At 44.7% G+C, this 20,607-nt stretch overlaps 1 protein-coding gene across 1 annotated transcript in view; it reads left to right on the plus strand.

Annotated features, from left to right (window-relative positions):
• Window positions 1–20,607, plus strand: part of LOC129700681 (di-N-acetylchitobiase-like) — a 43,515-nt gene that overhangs the window by 16,390 nt on the left and 6,518 nt on the right. Inside the window, exons 3-6 of the mRNA XM_055641263.1 lie at window positions 9,219–9,427; window positions 11,141–11,312; window positions 11,389–11,486; window positions 18,891–19,049. Of these exons, the coding sequence (XP_055497238.1) occupies window positions 9,219–9,427; window positions 11,141–11,312; window positions 11,389–11,486; window positions 18,891–19,049 (638 nt within the window). The remainder of the gene's footprint in view (window positions 1–9,218; window positions 9,428–11,140; window positions 11,313–11,388; window positions 11,487–18,890; window positions 19,050–20,607) is intronic.

The following is a 20,607-nucleotide window of genomic DNA, read 5'->3' on the forward strand; positions in this document are numbered from 1 at the left end:
CAGTATAAAAATTAAAGCGAAGAAGTACAACGTAGCAAAGATGAGCGGGAAGCAAGAGGATTGGGTAATGTCTAAAGAATAACAGAAGATAACTAAAAAGCCAATATGGGGAGAAAAGTTGAGGTACGAAGGTAAGCTAGCCAAGATTATAAAGCAGGAGAGTAAAAGCTTCTTTAGGTATGTGAAGAGGAAAAAAATTGTTAAGACCAAAAATGGACCCTAGAAGACCGAAAAAAGTGAATTTATTACGGGGCACAAGGAAATGCCAGATGAGTTGAAGATGTACTTTGGATCTGTCTACGCTAAGGAGAACACAAACAATCTTCTTGATATAGTAGTGGCCAGTGGATTTGAAGGAAATCCACATTAGGCTGGAAATGGTGTTGGATATACTGATGGGACTGAAGGCTGATAAATCCCCAGGGCCTGATGGTCTGCATCCCAGGGTACTTAAGGAAGTGGCTCTAGAAATCGTGGATGCATTAGTGATAATTTTCCAATGTTCTATACTCGGGATCAGTTCCTGTGGATTGGAGGGTAGCTAATGTTATCCCAGACGGGAGAGAGAAAAAAGGGAATTATAGACCAGTTAGCCTGACATCGGTGGTGGGAAGATGCTGGAGTCAATTTTAAAAGATGAGATAGCAGTAACAGGATCAGTTTGAGTCAGCATGGATTTACGAAGGGGAAATCATGCTCGACTAATCTTCTAGAATTTTTTGAAGATGTAACTAGGAAAATGGACAAGGAAGAGCTAGTGGATGTGTACTTGGACTTTCAGAAAGCATTTGATAAGTCAAGTCAAGTCACTTTTATTTATATAGCACATTTAAAAAACAACTCTCGTTGGCAAAAGTGCTTTACATTGGTGGAGGTATTAACGTTATACAACATTGGTTCATAGATTAAGTACATACATAAATCCATACATATAGCCCTCACTCAGAGGACGTCAAGAAAGGCTTGAGAGTAAAGATGAGTTTTAAGTCTCGATTTAGGAGTCGATGGAAGGGGCTGTTCTGATGGGAAGAAGGATGCTGTTCCACAATCTAGGAGCTGCAACCGCAAAGGCTAGTCGCTCCTGAGCTTATGCCTAGACGTTCAGTAACCCCAAGCCGGCCGATCTGAGGGACCTGGAAGTGGTGTGGTGGGTAAGCAGACTTTTGATGTAGATGGGGGCAAGCCCGTTAAGGGTAAGGGCTTTGTAGACATAAAGGAGGATCTTGAAATTTATTCGGAACCGCACAGGGAGCCAATGTAGAGAGGACAGAATCGGGGTGATTTGGGCCCTTTTTCGGATGCCTGTCAGGAGTCTCGCTACGGCATTTTGGACTAGTTGCAGGCGGGACAGGGAAGATTGACTGATGCCAGTGTTAAGGGAGCTGCAGTAATCTAGGCAGGAGGAGATAAATGTGTGGATGATCTTTTCGAGGTCATCAAACTGGAGGAATTGTTTTATTTTAGCTATCGTCCGAAGCTGGAAGAAGCTAGCATTTACCACGGCATTGACTTGTTTGTCAAATTTCAACGCTGAGTCAAATATCACGCCAAGGTTTTTGACGTGAGGTTTGAGTAATGGGGTAGGGCTTCCAAGGCTGCCTGCTATCATTTTGATTGAGTCCGAAAGGCCGAGAAGGATGACCTCAGACTTACTCTCGTTTAGTTGCAGGACGTTCTGGGCCATCCAACATTTTTTATCCTCGAGGCAGCGGGTGAGGTTAGGCAGATTTGATTGTTTTTTGGGCTTCAGGGGGAGATAGAGTTGAGTATCGTCTGCGTAGCAATGGAAGGAAATGCCGTGCCTTTCAATGACTTGGCCGAAGGGGAGCATATACAGGGAGAAGAGAATGGGGCCAAGGATAGAACCTTGTTGAACCCCACATCAGAGGCTAGCTGGGAAGGAGAAACAGTTGCCTATGTTAGTAGAGAAACTCCTACCTTTGAGGTAGGAAATGAACCAGCTCAGGGCAGTGCCATCAATACCAACCCTGTACCGGAGACGGTCAATTAGGATGGTGTGGTCGACTGTATCAAATGCTGTGCTGAGGTCGAGAAGGAGCAGGATTGCACAGTCGCCAGAGTCAACGGTGAGCAGTGGTCATTATGTACCTTCAACAAGGCGGACTCTGTGCTATGGTGGGCCCTGAAACCTGATTGGAAAGTTTCCAAGATAGTCTTTTGGTGAAGGTAAGGCATAAGTTGACTTAAAATTACCTTTTCAAGGGCTTTTGAAAGGAAAGGCAGTTTTGAAATGGGTCTGTAGTTGCTTGGCAAGGTGGGGTCGAGGTTAGGTTTTTTTCAGGAGGGGCTGGACCACCTCATGCTTGAAGCAGGTAGGTACAGTGCCAGTGGCCAGAGAACTGTTGAAGATGGCGGGGATGCTGAGATCGGCTATTGTAATGACATCCTTAAGAAGGGCAGAGGGGACAGTGTCGAGGGGGCAGGTGGTAGGTTTCATGGTGGTGACCAGTTTTACAAGGGAGGGTAGAGTAACGGGTTGGAAACAGTCTAATTTTGAAGAACAGACCAATGAGACAGCCAGGTCGCGGATGGGAGAGGAATATTCTTTCTTATATTCTTTACTTTGCTGGTGAAAAATGTAGTAAATTCCTCGCACAGATAGCCTTTATTGTCAGTTACTGCAGTACGGATCCCTTCCTGCCTTTCGATTCGTTCCCGCCGTGCGATGTCACAATGCCCGATGCTCGCGGACGTCCAATCGGAATGCATCCATTTGCATGTACGGCTTTCCGGCTGCGTTTCTTCCTTTGATACTCCGCAACTCCAAAACCGGACGCAGAATCGCCGACGTCTTTTCCATTTCGGTAGAGATTTCGCTTTTCTTTCTAAGTGTCCGCTCCTCATTACATTTTGTCATGTTTAGGTACACTTTTTTAATCAAATCCTTCCCCCCCCCCACCCCCCCCCCCCCCCAAAAATAAACCCCAGCACCACCCCATGGTGAATGTTCCATCGTGTGATGTCACAATGCCCAATGTTCACATATGTCCAATCGGAATGGATTCATTTACATATGCCTTTGCAGGAGGCCAGCCCATGGTGAACGTTCCATCGTGTGATGTCACAATGCCCAATGCTCAAATACATTGTTGCCATAGAGAACACTCGGTGATTATTCAAATTCTTCACTAACTGTCATTCTGATTTTGCTTGTGAAGTGAAAAGTCCTGAATTGCATTTGTCTGATGCAGGAAGATTGTTCCAGATGTTGGGGAAGTCCGGGACACGCGGGACACAGTTTAAGGATAAAGGGGAAATCCTTTAGTACTGAGATGAGGGAAACATTTTTCACACAGATAGTGGTGAGTCTCTGGAACTCTCTGCCACAGAAGGTAGTTGAGGCCAGTTCATTGGCTATATTTAAGAGGGAGTTAGATGTGGCCCTTGTGGCTAAAGGGATCAGGGGGTATGGAGAGAAGGCAGGTACGGGATATTGAGCTGGATGATTAGATAAAAGAGTGCAAAGAGTAGGAGTAAACGGGTCCTTTTCACAATGGCAGGCAGTGACTAGTGGGGTACCGCAAAGCTCAGTGCTGGGATCCCAGCTATTTACAATATATATTAATGATCTGGATGAGGGAATTGAAGGCAATATCTCCAAGTTTGCGGATGACACTAAGCTGGGCGGCAGTGTTAGCTGTGAGGAGGATGCTAGGAGACTGCAAGGTGACTTGGATAGGCTGGGTGAGTGGGAAAATGTTTGGCAGATGCAGTATAATGTGGATAAATGTGAGGTTATCCATTTTGGTGGCAAAAACGGTAAAGCAGACTATTATCTAAATGGTGGCCGATTGGGAAAGGGGGAGATGCAGCGAGACCTGGGTGTCATGGTACACCAGTCATTGAAGGTAGGCATGCAGGTGCAGCAGGCAGTAAAGAAAGCGAATGGTATGTTAGCTTTCATTGCAAAAGGATTTGAGTATAGGAGCAGGGAGGTTCTACTGCAGTTGTACAGGGTCTTGGTGAGACCACACCTGGAGTATTGCGTACAGTTTTGGTCTCCAAATCTGAGGAAGGACATTATTGCCATAGAGGGAGTGCAGAGACGGTTAACCAGACTGATTCCTGGGATGTCAGGACTGTCTTATGAAGAAAGACTGGATAGACTTGGTTTATACTCTCTAGAATTTAGGAGACTGAGAGGGGATCTTATAGAAACTTACAAAATTCTTAAGGGGTTGGACAGGCTAGATGCAGGAAGATTGTTCCCGATGTTAGGGAAGTCCAGGACAAGGGGTCACAGCTTAAGGATACGGGGGAAATCCTTTAAAACCGAGATGAGAAGAACTTTTTTCACACAGAGAGTGGTGAATCTCTGGAACTCTCTGCCACAGAGGGTAGTTGAGGCCAGTTCATTGGCTATATTTAAGAGGGAGTTAGATGTGGCCCTTGTGGCTAAGGTGATCAGGGGGTATGGAGAGAAGGCAGGTACAGGATACTGAGTTGGATGATCAGCCATGATCATATTGAATGGCGGTGCAGGCTCGAAGGGCCGAATGGCCTACTCCTGCACCTAATTTCTATGTTTCTATCAGCCGTGATCATATTGAATGGAGAATGGTGCAGGCTCGAAGGGCCGAATGGCCTACTACTGCACTTAATTTCTATGTTTCTATGTGTCCCTCTCCTCACCCCTCTACCTCTGCCATCCATCTCTCTCTCCCCCACCCCCCTTCCCTCTCTACCACCACCCCCTTCCCTCTCTACCACCACCCCCTTCCTCCTACCCCTCTGTCCCTCTTCTACCACTCCCGCTACCCCCTCGACCCCCCCCTCCCTCCCCACTCTTCCACTGCTCTCCCACTCTCTCCTCCCCCTCTCCTCACCCCTCTCCCATCCCTCTCTCCCCCACCCCCTTCCCTCTCTCCCCCACCCCACCCCCTGCCTTCTCTCTCCCCCCACACCCTTCCCCTATCCCTCTGTCCCTCTTCCATCTCTCCCGCTACCCCTCGCCTCCTCCCTCCCCACTCTTTCCCCTCTTTCCCCCCTCCCCTCTCCCCATCCCACCCTGCCCCCCTCCCTCCCCATCCCCCCTCCCCCAATGCTCTCTCCCCATCCCTCACCCACTACCCCGCTCTCCTTTCCCTCCCAAATCTATCACGTTTCCTCCTCCTCCCTCCCCTCTTCTCACCCCCCCCCCGCCCGCAAACGCCGTTGGGGAAACAGACCATAGAGGGAGTACAGAGAAGGTTCAACAGACTGATTCCTGGAATGTCAGGACTTTCAAATGAAGAAAGACTGGATAGACTTGGCTTGTACTCGCTAGATTTTAGAAGATTGAGGGGGGATCTTATAGAAACTTACAAAATTCTTAAGGGGTTGGACAGGCTAGATGCAGGAAGATTGTTCCAGATGTTGGGGAAGTCCAGAACAGGGGGTCACAGTTTAAGGATAAGGGGGAAATCCTTTATGACCGAGATGAGAAAAACATTTTTCACACAGAGAGTGGTGAATCTCTGGAATTCTCTGCCACAGAAGGTAGTTGAGGCCAGTTAATTGGCTATATTTAAGAGGGAGTTAGATGTGGCCCTTGTGGCTAAAGGGATCAGGGGGTATGGAGAGAAGGCAGGTACAGGATACTGAGTTGGATGATCATCCTTGATCATATTGAATGGTGGTGCAGGCTCGAAGGGCCGAATGGCCTACTACTGCACTTAATTTCTATGTTTCCCTCTCCTCATCCCTCTCCCTCTCCTCACTCCTCTCCCTCACCCCTCTCCCTCTCTCCCTCACCCCCCTTCCCTCTCTACCCCACCCCCTTCCCTCTTTCCACCCGCCCCATTCTCCCTACCCCTCTCCTCCTCCCTCTCACTCCCCCCACTCTTTCCAGTCTCTCCCTCCACCCTCCTCCCCCACATCTCTCTCCCCATCCCCCCTCTCTCACCCCCTACCCCCGCTCTCCTTTCCCTCCCAAATCTGTCATGTTTCCTCCTCCTCCTCTCCCCTCTCCCCTCCCTCCCCTCTTCTCACCCACCCCCCCCCCCTCCCCCCACCTGTGAGTTTGGGGGGGTGGTTAATTTGAGTGTGATGCCGCAGCCCCTACTCCCCCCCCCCCCCCCCCCCCCCCCCCCCCCCCCCCCCCTGCAAACGCTGTTGGGGAAACAGACCCAACGGGTCTGCACTTGGTCTAGTAATACAATAAAAACAACAAAAACAACAATAAACACACATTAACATCCACCACAGTGAGTCCACTGAACATCTCCTCACTGTGATGGAGGCAAAAGTCTTAGGTCTGCAGTCTCTTCCCTCCTCTTCTCCCTCTGCGCTGAGGCGATACCCCCCCCCCCCCAGGCGTTGTTACAAATCAGTCCCGCGGCTCAAACGCTGCCGCCCACCAGTCCTGCAAACGCAGCCGCTGGCCCACGGCCGAACCCCGGACTCAGGCCAGCACTGTAGTATTGTCATTTTTTAGGCGGACATGCTAATGGTGCAAAGATGAACAGTAAGCTTTTAGCCCATAAAACGAACCCAACATTTCCAAGCAGTTTATACCCAGTGTCTGTAGTAGTGATGATTATTGTATGTTCCATCTACCCCCCGTACTAGATATACTGTTAGTTTCTCCCCAGCCTTGAGCACTAGCATCCATTTGTACCGTGAGTGTTGGGTTATTGATAACGATGGGGCTGGAACTATGCCAAATGTTCACATTCCACCATTGTAATTCTGATATTGCTTTAGCTGGTAATTTCATGGTTCGGTCAAAATGAGGTCCATGCTGGGTAGCTGGATTTGCTGCTATTAATTTCCCAATTACTCTTGCCACTTGTCGAATAGTTGGTTGATTGGTAATCATTAATTTGTTGCAGGCTTGTGCCAATTCTGCTGCTTTTTCTTTTGGCAACGTTACAGACATGTGGACTGAGTTAATTGTGAATCCCAGATAGTCCATAGTTGTGGATGGCGTCAACTTAGATTTATCTGGATGTATGACAAATTCCAGAGTTTCAAATAAATGTTTGGTAGCTAATACTGCTGATTTAGCTAATTCCAGGGTTTTGCCCACTATCAAAATATCATCAAGATATGCCAAGACAATATGTTTTTGTTTTCTTAGTATTGCCAGGGCTGGTTTTAATATCTTGGTAAATAGTCTTGGGGCTGATGTTAGACCACTAGGCAACGCTTTATACTGCCACAGTTGCCCCATCCAGTTAAACTTTAGGTATCTACGATGATCCTAATGAATGGGTACTGAATAGTATGCATCTTTTAAATCGATGCATGCCATGAAGTATCCTCTGGAAATCAATTGTTTGGCAGTAACAAATGTTTCCATTTTGAAATGTACAGTATATACTTGACAAAAATATTCAATGTCTTTAAATCAATGATGATGCGACATCCACCATCTTTTTTAGTGTTAGTAAAGATATTTGATACAAATTCCAAAGGGTCATGTTCCGATTTCTCTATGATTCTCTTTGTATGTAATCTCACCAGTTCTGCCTGTCCCTTGCATTTTTCTTTTTGTGAGAGGGTAAACTCCCTGTGGGGTGCATGCTGAACTGGCGGTATACTTTTTTGAACAAATTCAATTTTGTATCCCTGAATACCTTGTAGTATATAATTATCGAGAGTGATAGCCCTCTATGCTTCCAAAATCAGGTGTAGCCTCCCCCCTGTTAGTAAAGGCCCTGCACCTTTTATGTTCTGGAAGGAACAAGACTCACCTACCTCCATTGTTACCAGTAGAATATTCATTTATTGGGTCTGCGGCTCTTCATCTGTCATCTGTTGTGTGGGGTTGGCGCATCTTCCATGGGGTCCGCTATGGGCCCTGTCCCAAAAAAGACTTCTGGGGATGGTATGCGGGCCCCATGCTTTCACCAGTACCATGTTGTAGACGCCTACTGGTGGATGCGTAAGGGTGCTGCCATCTGGGTTGCGTGGTCTTGCTCGTTCCGGGGCCTGCCCTCATGAGTCCAAGTGCTTTAGACTCCTCGTCCAGATCTTTTACCTGCTTTGGCAGGTCTTTACCAAATAGCAGGATTTGTGGTTGTGAGGTCGGCGTTTTGCACAACCCTGCAAATGTGGGGTTGAGGGCAGGTCTTATGGCTTCTTTCTGTAGGTTGTTGATTTTGTACTGTGTATTACACAGCAGAGCCAGGGTGGCTTGTTGGTTATTGGTCATTTCGACACCATCCACGGAACGAGCGTATGAAGTTATGCCTGACGTTAGGAGCTTCAGAATTTTTTTGGAGTTTGAGTTCTTGGGTTCGAATGCCCAGCCCAATGTACCCCCAGATTTGGCTATTGACGGCCGGTACATTGAGCGATATACAATTCTCCGGTGGCGTGTATAATTCTAACGCCTCATTAACTACCTGTTCTTGGAGTGGGTTGAAGGACAGGTAGTCAATGCTAGCCGCCAGTTTAGGCTGCAACGGCTGTCCTGCTCACGGCAGCTCTTCCTGTTCCTGTACCCCCAGCATACTGCTGTTGTCTTCAGCCAACGACCCCTCTTCTTGACCAGCCCGGCCCTGGTCACCAACGCTCCCCTCCACTGAGGGAGGTGCAATAGCCAGTGCTGAATATTGCACTGTGGCGGGTGTGATTGCACTCCCTTGGCGGGCTTGCCCCATCTCCCGGAGCAAATCCCGCTGGAGCATTTGCTCCATTAGCCGTTCCATGCGGTCCAAACGGTCACCTTTACTTCTCTCGGGCGGTGTGTCTTCCGTGCCAGACTCATCGGAGTAAACCGGCCGGTCTGACTTCTGTTTTGCCTTGCCTCCAACCCGCTGCGGTTGTTCGAGCTGAGCAGCTTGCAGCATTGGGCTCGGCTCTACAGAAATTTCGTCAGTGACTATGGACCGCAACGAGTGTGGTCCAGGTGCCGCCGTCACCCCCCACTGCTGGAACCCTCCTGGGCCATCACAGTCAGACGGGGTGTGACCTTCTTCATTTGTCTGCCCTTGTTGTTCTCTATGAAGACAAATCACAACATGGATTTTTTCAAATACGACCTCAGAATAAGTTTTACTTACCTGGAGGTCCCGTTTTAAACTCTGTTGCGGGAGAACTCGTTCTCCCGCCCGTCGCTGTTATCCTGCGTGAGGCGGCATGCCACGCATGCATGCTGGCGGGGTCTTCACGTAGTCACTCACGTGACTCCGAAGTAAAATCTGCCTTGTAACATGCCCATTCTGACCTTAGAGCTGTCTAAACTCTGTCTTTTCTTTACCTTTTCTCAGCAGATATAACAATGTATCATTTGAGAGACAACGCAACAATGGAATTGTGGAAGAACCACATAGTAGTACTTGTAAGAACATATAACTTGGATGGAATATATATACATTTCAGCGGTAAATTAAACAAAGGAACCTGGAATTATCATGAATTGACAAGGATGGTGATTAAATCTGCATCACATTTCCGCAATGAATTACCTGGATGTCAGGTAAATAAGCCAAACGTTCAAGCCTTGTGTTCCAATATGATGCTCACTGCAGAAAAGAAGCAAATATATATTTTTTGTTTACAAAATGGAGGAACAGTAGCTCATATTCATCCAGGTACCTTATAATCCAGCGGTATGAACATTGAAAGACTCAAAGTGCTGGAGTAGCTCAGCGAGTTAGGCCGATTCTAGAGTGAACATGGATAGGTGAGATTTCGAGTTCACGAAGGGTTCGGACCTGAAACATCACCTTTCCATGTTTTCCAGAATTGCTGTCTAACCTGTGAGTTACTCCAACACTTTGTGCGTTTTTCGTAAACCAGCATCTAGAGTTCTTTGTCTCTCCATAGTATGAAGAGAATATTGAATTCTACAATATTAGGTATAATTAAACTACTACCCCCTATCTTCTTTCTCTTCCCTGTGCCCTCCATTCCTCTTGTCCCCTTCTACTCCAAATACTTTTTTTTGTTTTTTTTTGTTCGTGATTAGTCATGTACAGCACTTTGTTGCAACAGTGGTTGTTTTTAAAGTGCTCTATAAATAAAGTTATTATTATTATTATTATTATCATTTCCTCTAGCCTCACAATTCATGCATCTCACCTTATCTCATTTCATCTCTGGCCTTTGTCCATCCATCCACTAATCACCCCCCCCCCCCCCCTCCTCCCCAATCCCCCACCCAACGCACCTGTATGTATACACCTTTCACTTGCCAGGATTTGTCCTGACCCCACCTCTCCTTTCCAGCTTTCTCCCACCCCCTCCTCCCACTCCAACCAGTCTGAAGAAGGATCCCAAATTGAAACGTCACCTACCCAGAGATGTTGCCTGACCAGCTGAGTTAGTTCAGCACTTTGTATCTTTTTCTGTATCAATCACCCTACATTGTTCCACCCCCACCTCTCCTCCAACCTTGCTCCTTCAACAATCTGTCTGAAGAAGGGTCCCGACCAGAAACGTCACCAGAGATGCTGCCTGACCCACTGAGTTATGCTTCTTAACCAATACTGACGAAGGATTTCTTATAAAAACCATATAGAGCAGCACACTAGCACAGCTGGTAGAGCTGCTGCCTCGCAGCACCAGGGACCCGAGTTCCATCCTGACCTCGGGTGCTGTCTGCATGGAGTTTGCACATTCTTTCAGTAACCACATGGGTTTCATCCGGACGCTCCAGTTTTCTCCCACATGCCAAAGACATAGAAACATAGAACATAAAAATTAGGTGCAGGAGTAGGCCATTCGGCCCTTCGAGCCTGCACCGCCATTCAATATGATCATGGCTGATCATCCAACTCAGTATCCCGTACCTGCCTTCTCTCCATACCCTCTGATCCCCTGATCCCCGGGTTTGTAGTTTATTTTGTCTCTGTGAATTGCCCCTAATGTGTAGGGAGTGGATGCACAACTGGGATAACATAGAACATCAAGCAAAGGCCAAGAATGCACACCTACACCTCTAAACTCATTAGAAAACTTAGGAGATCTGGCATTTCCCCAACAACACTCACCAATTTGTGCAGATGCGCCATAAAACGCATTTTAAAAGAATGTATCAGCAGGTTTTGGGAACAGCTTCAATCAAAGACCATGAGAAATTCCAGAGAGTTGTGGATGTCGACAGACCGTCATTCACACCAACCTCCCTTCCATGGATTCCACCTGCACTTCACTGCAATTGGATTCTTGTTTCTCTTGCTCTCTTTAGATCTCCTTTGCTGTGCCTTGGACTCCAAGCTGCAAGAAAGAAAGATGCTATGACTTTTTGGCAATTGCACATGTGATTGACTTCTTCTTTGTTGAATCCTTTAAAATTCCTAATGACAAGCGGGAAGGTTGTGTTGCAACGTCAAGCTCTCCCTACCATCATGTGTTAACAGGTACGTCCAACGACACATCAGTGGCCGCGAATTACTGAAATAACTGGGACCCAACCTCACCAATCTGTACTTTCAGGTCTCTCTGACTACATCAAAATGGGCGTTGACTCCAGGAAGCTTGTGATGGGCGTCGCATGGTATGGTTATGACTACACTTGCAAGAGTTTCTCTAAGGTAGGGTGTAGGTCTTGTATGTCCTCATCAATTTTCAATTAGATTTTGCTCTTTATTTGGTTGTGTCCACATAAACGACCTTTTCAATTGTTAAAGATATAACAGCAGCGCCTTTGGAAAGCAGTAACTGCATTGATCAAAGTCAGCATGGATTTATGAAGGGGAAATCATGCTTGACTAATCTTCTGGATTTTTTGTGAATTGAATAAATAAAATGGATAAGGGAGAGCCAGTTGATGTGGTGTATTTGGACTTTTAAAAAGCCTTTGACTGTCCAACACAAGAGATTAATGTGCAAAATTAGACTACATTGTAAATTATAACTTTGGTGGCAAGAATAGGAAGGCAAACTATTATCTGAATGGTGTCAGATTAGGAAAAGGGGAGGTGCAACGAGACCTAGACGTCCTTGAACATCAGTCACTAAAAGTAAGCATTCGTGTACAGCAGGCAGTGAAGAAAGCCATGTTGGCATTCATTGCAATCATTCATTGAGTGCGGATAAATGTGAGGTTATCCACTTTGGTAGCAAAAAACAAGAAGGCAGATTACTATCTAAATGGCATCAAGTTGGGAAAAGGGATGGTACAACGGGATATGGGGGCACTTGTACATCAGTCTATGAAAGTTGGCCTTTAAAATAAGAGGAATCGCTTATAGGAGCAAAAGTGTTCTTCTTCAATTTTACAAAGCCCTAGTGAGACCGCACCCGGAGTATTGTGTGAGTGTGTGTGAGATTGTGTGTGTGTGTGTGTGTGTGTGTGTGTGTGTGCGTGTGTGTGTGTGTGTGTGTGTGTGTGTGTGTGTGTGTGTGTGTGTGTGTGTGTGTGTGTGTGCGTGTGTGTGTGTGTGTGTGTGTGTGTGAGATGAAGGGCGTGTGTGTGAGATGGAGGGTTTGTGTGTGTGAGTTAGAGGGAATACACAGATACATCGAAAATAGGTGCAGGAGGAGGCCATTCGGCCCTTCGAGCCAGCACCACCATTCATTGCAATCATGGCTGATCGTCCCCAATAACCCGTGCCTGCCTTCTCCCCATATCCCTTGATTCCGCTAGCCCCTAGAGCTCTATCTAACTCTCTCTTAAATCCATCCAGTGATTTGGCCTCCACTGCCCTCTGTGGTAGGGAATTCTACAAATTCACAACTCTCGGGGTGAAAACGTTTTTTCTCACCTCAGTCTTAGGGAAAACAAAGAGGGAAGAGACAAAGACTTTAAGACTTTTGCCTTCCATCACAGTGAGGAGGTGCCTGGTGAACACACTGTGGTGGATGTTAAATTTGTGTTTATTGTGTGTTTTTGTTATTTTTATTATATGTATGACTGCAAGGTGCGAACTTTCATTCAGAACGAAAGGTCTCAATGACAATAAAGGATACTTAGACTTTTGACTGACTTAAATGGCCTCCCCTTTATTCTAAGACTGTGGCCCCTGGTTCTGGACTCGCCCAACATTGGGAAGATTTTTTTCTACATTAGGCTTGTCCAGTCCTTTTATAATTTTAATATGTTTCTAGAAGATACCCCCTCATCCTTCTAAACTCCAGTGAATACAAGCCTAGTCTTTTCAATCTTTCCTCATATGACAGTCCCGCCACCCCAGGGATCAATCTGATGAACCTACGCTGCACTGCCTCAATCACAAGGATGTCCTTCCTCCAATTTGGAGACCAAAACTGGACACAATACTCCAGATGTGGTCTCACCAAAGCCACATACAACTGCAGAAGAACCTCTTTACTCCTATACTGAAATCCTCTTGTTATCAAGGCCAACATTCCATTAGCTTTCTTCACTGCTGCTGTACCTGCACATCAACTTTCAGTGACTGATGTACAAGGATGGCAAGGTCTCGCTGCACCACCCCCTTACCTAACCTAACCCCATTGAGATAATAATCTGTCCCCTTGTTTTTGCCGCGAAAGTGGATAACCTCACAATTATCTATATTATACTGCATCTGCCATGCATCTGCACACTCACTCAACCTGTCCAGGTCACCCTGCAACCTCTTAACATCCTCTTCACACTGCCAACCAGCTTTGTCATCCACAAACTTGCTAGTGTTGCTCCTAATTCTCTCTTTAAAATCATTAATATATATGGTGAACAGTTGCGGCCCCAACACCGAGCCTTGCGGCACTCCACTCGCCACTGCCTGCCAATCTGAAAAGGACCCGTTCATTCCTACTCTTTGTTTCCTGTCTGCCAACCAATTTTCTATCTACGTCAGCACCCTACCCCCAATACCATGTGCTCTAATGTTAGTCACTAGTCTCCCGTGCGGGACCTTATCAAAGGCTTTCTGAAAGTCTAGATACACTACATCCACTGGCACCCCTTCATCCATTTTACTTGTCACATCCTCAAAAAATTCCAGAAGATTAGTCAAGCATGATTTTCCTTTCATAAATCTATGCTGACTTGGACTAATCCTTTTAATGCGCTAGCCAAATGCCCCAATATAACCTCTTTAATAATTGAAGCTATTTAAGACTGAGGTGAGAAAAAACTTGAGAGTTGTGGATTTGTGGAATTCCCTGCCCTAGAGGGCAGTGGGGGCCAAGTCACTGGATGGATTTCAGAGAGAGTTAGATAATAATAATAATAATAGATTTTATTTATGGGCGCTTTTCAAGAGTCTCAAGGACACCTTACACAAATTTTGCAGGTAGAGGAAAAACATGTAAGGGGAATGCAATAAATAGTAGAGACATGACTAGTACACAAAGTAAAGACAGAATTCAATACAAAACACAATAATAAGGCAATTAATGCACAGATGAAAAGGGAGGGGGACGTGGGGCTAAGGATAGGAAGAGGTGAAGAGATGGGTCTTGAGGCGGGACTGGAAGATGGTGAGGGACACGGAAATGCGGATCAGTTGGGGGAGGGAGTTCCAGAGCCTGGGAGCTGCCCTGGAGAAGGCTCTGTCCCCTAAACTGCGGAGGTTGGACTTGTGGATGGAGAGGAGACCGGCTGATGTGGATCTGAGGGACCGTGAGGGTTGGTAGGGGGAGAGGAGGTCAGTGAGATATGGGGGGGGGGGCAGATGGTGGAGGGCTTTGTAGGTGAGGATCAGGATTTTGTAGGTGATCCGGTGGGAGATGGGAAGCCAGTGAAGTTGTTTGTGGACTGGAGTGATGTGATGCCAGGATTTGGTGTGTGTGATGAGTCGGGCGGCTGCGTTCTGGACCAGTTGGAGTCGGTTGATGTAGGTGGAGTTGATGCCAAGGAGAAGTGAGTTGCAATAGTCTCTAGGGGCTAGTGGAATCAAGGGATATGGGGAGAAGGTACACACTGGTTATTTTATTTTTTATTTTTTTAAATTAGAAGCAATTGTACAAGAATAAAACATTCGGCACATAAAATTATACAGTTATTGTACACTTCAATTTTAACCTTTTAACTTGAAAATAAGGGAAAAGAAAAGAGAAAGAACAAAAAAGAGAAAAAGTGAAAGGTGAAAAGATAGGATCCCTAAACTACCAAAGCAGTGTGGCCAAAGAGTGAATAAAGATGCAAGAGAGAAGGAAATAAAAGAAAGGAAAACAAAAGAAAAAAGTGGAGATATACCTGCCTTTCGTCCTCCCCCCGCCCACCTCACCCAATGCACAGTTTGATTTAAATCCAGAGTTGTGTCCTTACTATCCTTGTAAGAATTCACTGAAGGGTGTTCCTGTCTTGAAAAATTGATCTGGTTTTTCTGCCAAGACAAGCCTAATATTTTCCAAATGTAGTGTTTTGGACACGTTTGTAATCCATATTTTAACAGTAGGGACTGATGTGTGTTTCCAAAATGTAAGTATTTGTTTTTTCGCCGTTATCAGGCCATAAATAAGGAAACGTCTTTGAAATAATGTAAACTCAGAACAGGCTTCTGACGTACCTAGAGTAATCAGTTTTGTGTCGGGGTCCAATTTTATATTTACGTATTTTAGAAAAAAATTCAAAATTTCAGAAATTATGTAACTTTATACAAGAGGCAAAATAATGGGTTATAGTTGCTTCCTGAAGGAGACATTTATCACAAATAAGAGAAACATTTGGAAAATCTCATTCAGTTTAGACTTTGAATAATAAAGTCTGCGAATGCCTAACGTTAAGAGAACAGTTGTGTATATAGAAGACTTTCCTCCCATCTATCTTTTAAAATTGTTAGGCCGAGTTCAACTTCCCAAGCTCGTCTAATTACTTCCGACGATGGGGTTTGTATATTTAAAAGGGTATTACAAAGGTACGATATTAACTTATTTGAATCCGAGTTTCTATTCATGCATTCATCTAGTACGTCTGTAACCATATATTGACAGTCTTGGGTATATGATTTCAAATACAGGTAGTCTCGTATTTGAAGATATCTAAAGTATTGGCAACCTTTCAGATGATATTTCAATTGTAATTCTTGAAATGAGAGAAAAGTTCCCATCTCATAAAGATCTCCCAGTTTTTTAATTCCTAACCTATCCCAGCATGCGAACGCCTTATCTGAAATAGACAGTTTAAATGAGGGATTATTGGCGATTGGTGAGAGAAGAGATAAATTTCTCAGTTTAAGGCAGTTTAAAGCGCCTATATTAAAAGGCGAACAATCTTCTCTTTCCATTATTAACCAGTTTACCCGTTGGCATGTGTTGTCCATCCAATAGATTAAGTTTTTAATATTCGTTGCCCAGTAATAGTACAAAAAATTGGGGAGAGCCAATCCGCCAGTTTCTTTGGGTTTACATAGATGTCTTTTATGTATTCTGTGTGTTTTATAATCCCAAATAAATTTTGTGATCAGAGAATCAAGATTTTTATTTTTATTTTAGGGAGATAAATCAGTATTGATTGAAATAGTTGCAGGATTTGTGGAAGGAAGATCATCCTTATGACATTAATTCTACCTATGATGGAAAACGGAAATGTTTTCCAAAATTGAATAAGGGCATTTAGTTTGGTAATTAACGGTGGAAAGTTTGTTTGAAATAGAGAAATGTATTTTCTAGTTACGTAAACTCCAAGATATTTAAATTTTTCCATAGCAATTCTGAAAGGGAATTTTAGAAGGTGTGTTGGCTCTTGAGGTTTTATTGACATAATTTCACTTTTGTTCCAGTTTATTCTATATCCTGAAAAGGATCCGAATTCCTCTATAAGATTTAGTATGTTTGGAATGTTAACTTGGGAATTGGTGATATATAGTAGTACATCAACTGCATACAATGATATTTCATTATCAGAATATTTAGTATTATAGCCGTGAATATTCGGATATACTCTTATACTTCCTGCTAAAGGTTCAATCGCAAGGGCAACAGAGATGATTACACAACCCTGTCTAAGGCCCCGGGATAACTGAAATTTAGGTGAGAGTATTTGATTAGTTAGTATTCTGGCAGTCGGCTTGTCATATAGCAATTTTATCCATGAAATAAAGTTTTCTCCTTATTGAAAATTTTGCAATACTGTAAAAAGATATTTCAATTCTACTTGGTCAAATGCTTTTTTCTGCATCTAATTAAATAATTGATAAGTCTTCTTTTATCGTTCTATGCGAGTACATTATATTAAACAGACGTCTCAAGTTGTTGAACGAGTGTCTCTTGGTTATAAGCCCAGTTTGATCAGAATGTATTAATTTATTAACGTATTTACTTAGTCTTCTTGCCAGGGTTTTAGTTAATATTTTCTGATCTGTATTTAGCAGGGCAATTGCTCTATATGATCCCGCACTGGTTATTGATTCGGGACGATCAGCCATGATCACAATGAATGGCGGTGCTGGCTCGAAGGGCCGAATGGCCTCCTCCTGCATCTACTTTCTATGTTTCTATGTAACTCTTCTGCCATTTCCTTGTTCCCCATAATAATCTCACCCATGTCTGCCTTCAAGGGACCCGCATCTGTGTGCGTGTGACTGAGATGGAGGGGGGGTGTGTGAGTGAGATGGAGAGGGTGTTTGTGTGAGATGGAGGGGGTGTGTGTGTGAGATAGAGGGGGTGTGTGTGAGAGAGAGGGTGTGTGTGAGATGGAGTGTGTGTGTGAGATGGAGGGTGTGTGTGTGTGAGATGGAGGGTTGTGTGTGTGAGAGAGATGAAGTGTGTGTGCGAGAGATGGAGGGTGTGTGGAGATGGAGGGGTGTGTGTGTGTGAGATGGAGGGTGTGTGTGTGTGGGATGGAGGGTGTGTGTGTGTGGGATGGAGGGTGTGTGTGTGTGTGAGATGGAGGGTGTGTGTGTTTGTGGGATGGAGGGTGTGTGTGTGTGAGATGGAGGGTGTGTGTGTGAGATTGATGAGTCCACCAGCCGTGAGTGAGTGACCTGTGAGTCCCACCAGCCATGAGTGACTGAACTGTGAGTCTAATAATCCATTCGGCCCACAATGTCCATATTAGCCCTCTGGAAACCAGTCCATTCGGCCCACAACATCTGTACTAGTGCTCCAGAAATTATGTGTGTGTGTGTGTGATGGAGTGGACTCACAGTCACTCACTCACAGCTGCTGGACTCACAGTTCACTCAATCTTGGCTGGTGGACTCATCCATCACACACACACCCTCCATCAGACACACACAGCCTCCATTACACACACACACACACACACACACACATTGAAAATATTGGAATTGGTGGAGAGGTGGAATATTGCGTTGGGGGACAAGCCCTCCTATGTGAAAATGGGACCCAAGGGTCCCACTTAGCCTAGTGTTCTTGTGTTTGTTAACTTTCTGGAGAAGGGATTTGTTTGCTTTCCCAGGGAAATGGAGGTGAAATTAGTTGCCGCCTTGTCATGTAAATCGTCCCATTACGGCACCTCGTTGTATAAGGAACAACCCAATATTTCTGCTGCATATTGATTACTTTGATAACTTGTGATGACGTTGAGCCTTTCCACAGCTACAGTTTGCCCTCACCATCCATGATGTTGATAATCCATGATGTAATCCCACTTTCTCATCCACTCCCTACACTCCAGGGACAATTTCCGTAAAGACAGCACCAGTAGTCAGGACTGAACCTGGGTCACTGGCACAGCAAGGCAGCGACTCTACTGCTGCGCCACCATGCCAGCCCAAAAGGACAGTTTCTTCCTTGCTGTTATCAAGGAACTGAACCATCCTCTCTCTAGTGGATATCTCGCACCAGCTAGAGAGCGTCTTGAACTCCGATCTATCTCATTGTAGATGTTTGAACTATCTTTACTCGACTTTATCTTGGACTAATTCTTGCAGACTATATCCTATATCAATGCACCGTGAACAGCTTGATTATAATCATGTATAGTGTTTCCTTTGACTGGGAAAGCATGCAAACAAAAGCTTTCCATTACCTTGGTACGTGATGATAATAATCTTAACTAAACTGAAGTGAACTAACATTATTTACAGCACACATCACATATATGTTTTTATATGTTTCAGGATGGTACGTGTGAATTGGAAATTGGTTCTCATAAGGACCCCTGTAGTTATAAAGTAGCAAAATTGATGCGGTATAAAGATATCGTAAAGCACCTGCCGAGATCTCTAACTGGAAAGGTGTGGAACGATGTCCGCAAAGCCCCATATTTTGTCTTCATGGTAAGTAAGTAAGTAATTTTTATTTATATAGCACTTTTAAATCAAATCACGTTGAAGCCAAAGTGCTTTACAGAGAAGAAATTAGATTACCATACATCCATATAAAATAAAAAAGCAAAACAAGACACAATACACTATAGGATTGAACATGAACGTCCCCCCACAGCAGAATCAACACTTTCCACTGTGAGGGTAGGCACCAAAAAGTCATACATACATAGGTAGCTCATGATTAAGACAAAGCAAATATTACCACCTGTAAGATTTAATCAGTTCTGTGTATTGGCCCTGTCTCAGGGTGCGAGTCCACCCACGAGTGATCCCGAGTTTAAAACAAATCAAACTTGTGGTAATCACGTAGAATTAACGTAGCGGGAACGTCGGAACTCGTAATGCTAACGGCAGGTACTCGGGTAAACTTGTTAACTTGTGAAAATCTTTCAACATGATGAAAGATTTCCACGAGTCAAATTTATCCTTGAAGTAAAAATTTTAAACTTTTAAACTCGTTGTAGGAACGTAGTAGCCCATGAGTTTACCGTAGTGACTCGTGCGTCCACCGTGGGCACTCTTTAACTCAGCGGGACTGGCAGCATCTATGGAGAGAAGGAATGGGTGACGGGATGATGTTTCCAAAATTCCGCTGCGTCTTTGTGTTACTCCAGCACTGTGTGTTCAATTTTTGTCAACCAGCATCTGCCCTTTCTTGTGTATGACATTATTTGTATCCATGGCAGTTGATTGTTGCTCCCTTCAGTTTCCCAGGGGCTCCGCTCTATAATTTTTGGTGCCCATGGTAGACTCACGAGTCACTATGGTAAACTCACGGGCTACTACGTTCTAAACATTTAAAAGTTAAACATTTTTACTTCAAGAGTAAATTTGACACGTGGAAATCTTTCATGAAGTTGAAAGATTTTCACGAGTTACAACATGTTTCCCGCATACCTGCCGTTAGCGTTACGAGTTCCAACGTTCCCGCTACGTTAATTCTACAATGGTTTTGTAAATAGCAGGGAACAGAAGGCGAAAAATATTGCTGCAGAAAGACAAAGATGAAAGAATATGGGGCAGGCAATTTAGGACTGTGATGAGGAAAAACGTTTTCAACCAGAAAGTTGTGAATTTGTGGAATTCTTTGCTATAGAAGACAGTGGAGGTAAATTTACTGGATGTTTTCAAGAGAGAGTTTGACTTAGCTCTTTGGGCTAATGGAATCAAGGGATATGGGGAGAAAGCAGGAACATGGATGATCAGCTATGATTATATTGAATCATAGGACTGGCTCAAAGGGCCGAATGGCCTTCTCCTACACCTATTTTCTATGATTCGGTTTCTATGTTAATACAATATTCCCTCCTGCAATAGATAAGAGAATGATTGGCTACTCAGTATTCAGAATATTTTAAAAGCATTTGAAGAAGTCCCATTTAAGAGGCAAATTGTGCAAAATTGAACATCTGGGACCAACGGTTTTGTACACAGTGAGTCAGGCAGCATCTCTGGAGAACATGGGTAGATGATGTTTCGGGTCGAGACCCTTCTTCACACACCAGCA

The sequence above is a fragment of the Leucoraja erinacea genome, chromosome 10, assembly GCF_028641065.1.
Source record: "Leucoraja erinacea ecotype New England chromosome 10, Leri_hhj_1, whole genome shotgun sequence".
In the NCBI taxonomy this organism is placed as follows: domain Eukaryota; kingdom Metazoa; phylum Chordata; class Chondrichthyes; order Rajiformes; family Rajidae; genus Leucoraja; species Leucoraja erinaceus.